Below are 2,803 nucleotides of genomic sequence, written 5' to 3'. Positions count from 1 at the left end.
CAGCAGGAAGAGCTTAGTTTTAGTGACATGCTCTCAAAACAGAAGGAGATGTCAGGGGATAAAGCCTTGTGAACAGACACCTGACCCCGTCAGCTGACTGCTATCCAAGTAGCTGCAGATCATGGCTTCCTGACAGGCAGGAAGGTTTATAACATACTTTAAGGGCTGGTATATCTTCTCCTTTTTATTCTGAGGCCTCAATAAAATGTAAATTTTCACTCACACTTTGAAAAGAAGTCCCACCTAGCGCAGCATCATGCATATAGTGAATACTTGATACCAAATACTATGAAATAGGAAATTCTTTCCCCCCACTATTTAAAAATTGTATTTCCTTAAATTTGGGTCAACTTCCATAACTTCATTTTATTTATTTATTATATATTTTATTGATTTTTCACAGAGAGGAAGGGAGAGAGAGTCAGAAACAATCGATGAAAGAGAACCATCAATCAGTTGCCTCCTGCACATCCCCCACCGGGGATGTGCCCGCAACCCAGGTACATGCCCTTGACCGGAATCGAACCTGGGACCCTTCAGTCCGCAGGCCGCCGCTCTATCCACTGAGCCAAACCGGTCTCGGCTCCATAACTTCATTTTAAACAGGCAAGTCTCTCAGACCCTTTCTAGGCAATGCTGCCCTGAGAGAGGCAGCCGGGATCCCCCAGACACCACGGCCGACAGCAGCAACAGCAGGAGATGTGAGTTAACCCGTGGGGTGAACACAGTTTAAAGCCTGAATAATAAAAAGGCAGCCCTACCTTTTATATTTTTATAAAATTAAAGCAATTTAAATCCGCTCAGACTCCAGGTTGAAATATTTTATAACATGGTAACGAATTATTTCCTTAAGGAAGGAGTAGATAAGGTGAGACCAGCATTTCACAACAAGCTTTCTTGTTGTGAACGTCTAAATCCTTAACAATCAAGTGATACACCTCCTCCAGCGCCTCCCCAGCACAGTCACAGTAAGTCGTCTCTGGCACCTACAGGCGCCCTACACCGTGACCAGAAAGCGGGGAGAAAAGGTGCAGCAGCGGCGCCCGCCTGCCCCGAGGCTGCCTGCCGGGGGGCGTACCTGAGCAGATGCCTGGCGATGGTGGACCTGTCCACCGTGACTCTGGAGGACGGAAGCACCACGGGGTCAGACATCAGGGTGCTCATGATGGGGTCCAGGAACTCATCGCAGGCGTCCGCGTAGGTCTCCTCTTCCTGCTGCTGCAGGTCTGCGAGAGACTGAGCACAAACAGCCAGCACTGAGCTGGAGTCACAGAGTGACGTTCAAATGCCCAATGACTGCACCTTAAAGGGTGGGGAACCTGAAAGGCGTGTTTTAAAGGGAATGACCCTTTACAGTGACAACGACAATTCTTTGCTTTCTAAACAAGCCAAGATAGATATTATGGGGTCAAATTTAGCATCCAGCCCCAGTTCGGAAACTTCCATGGGCTCAGCTGTTAGTAGTTAAGAATGGGTAGTGTTAACAGGAAAAGACGCACATCACATACATCTTTCTGGCAGCAGTCCTGTTGTAAATGTCAGAATCTAAAATGGGAGGAGCTGGAGGGCTATTATTTGCATAATCACAGCCACTCATACAGTTCCTGGGGTTAGGCACAATCAGGTATAAGAATTTAAAAGTGCCTTCAACCTCTGATTCTTTCATGACTCGGGGCCCCATCTGGCTAAACTGGAGGCAAAGATGAAGCCCAACTCAAGAAATAAGTAACTCGATGAAGGGAGGACTGACACCAATAAAGAACGTTTTCTATCGGACACTGTGCCATGATTTTTCTGTTTTCATAACTGCTAATGAAGCTCTGTCATACCCCAAAGGGGTTATTAGCTAAATACAATGCAGTATTTTAATCTTTAAAATGTATGTATGGCTATTCCCACATAAGCCAACTACCAATCACAAATATAGAGAACAGAGAAAACCAATAAAAATAACTAAAACAACTCATCTTGAATTCTAAGAAGTTCTGCTTTTTAGCATTAACAATATAGATTTTCAAATTTATTAGTAACACTGCACAAACATTTTCATAAAAACAGCCTACAAAACTCTGTATACTCCTCTTTTCTAGCAGAAGCTTCTTAAATCAATTTTTCTATTCTCACTCTCACACTAGAGAAAGTAGTAGTAGTAGTATTGCCTGGCCAGTGTGGCTCAGTGGTTGAGCATGTACCAAAGAGTTGCTGGTTCGATTCCTGGTCAGGGCACATGCCTGGGTTGTGGGCTTGATCTCCAGTAGAGGGTGTGCAGGAGGCAGCCATGTTTCTCTCTCATCCATGTTTCTATCTCTCTCTCCCTTCTTCCTCTCTCTCTAGAAATTAACAAAAAAGCGTATTTAAAAAACCCCTCACATAACCAAGATGGCAGCATAGGTTAACGCCAGAGTTTGCTGCCTCGAACAACCACTTCAAAAGTGAAACTAAAAGACGGAACGGACATCACCCAGACCCACAGGAACGCTGGCTGAGTGGAAGTCCTACAACTAGGAGGAAAGAGTAACGCATACGGACACTCAGAGGAGGCGCAGTGCTGAAGTCAGATTCTGAGGTGCGGAGTGCGCGGAGCGGGCGGCGGAGGGAGCGGTTGGCGTTTTCAATCGGGAGGGAGTCGCGGACTCTGAGCTCCAGACCCGGGCGAGTCTTTAGGGGCACAGACTCAAACGGGAGAAGCGGGACTGTCTGGTTTCGGTCGGAACTCGAAGGCAGCTTTCTCTCCGAGGTTTGCAGCGGTTGCTGGGACTCAGAGAGGCAGAGCCCCCGGGACAGGACTGAGAGCGGCCATAAC

General features: G+C 46.7%; 1 protein-coding gene across 1 annotated transcript in view; it reads right to left on the bottom strand.

The window, feature by feature from the left end:
- Positions 1-2,803, bottom strand: part of UBE4A (ubiquitination factor E4A) — a 63,206-nt gene that overhangs the window by 3,037 nt on the left and 57,366 nt on the right. The window contains exon 19 of the mRNA XM_006761566.2: positions 1,079-1,236. Within this exon, the coding sequence (XP_006761629.1) occupies positions 1,079-1,236 (158 nt within the window). The remainder of the gene's footprint in view (positions 1-1,078; positions 1,237-2,803) is intronic.

Source organism: Myotis davidii, unplaced genomic scaffold (genome assembly GCF_000327345.1).
Source record: "Myotis davidii unplaced genomic scaffold, ASM32734v1 scaffold97, whole genome shotgun sequence".
NCBI lineage: Eukaryota > Metazoa > Chordata > Mammalia > Chiroptera > Vespertilionidae > Myotis > Myotis davidii.
This window is presented reverse-complemented; position numbering and strand designations above follow the sequence as displayed.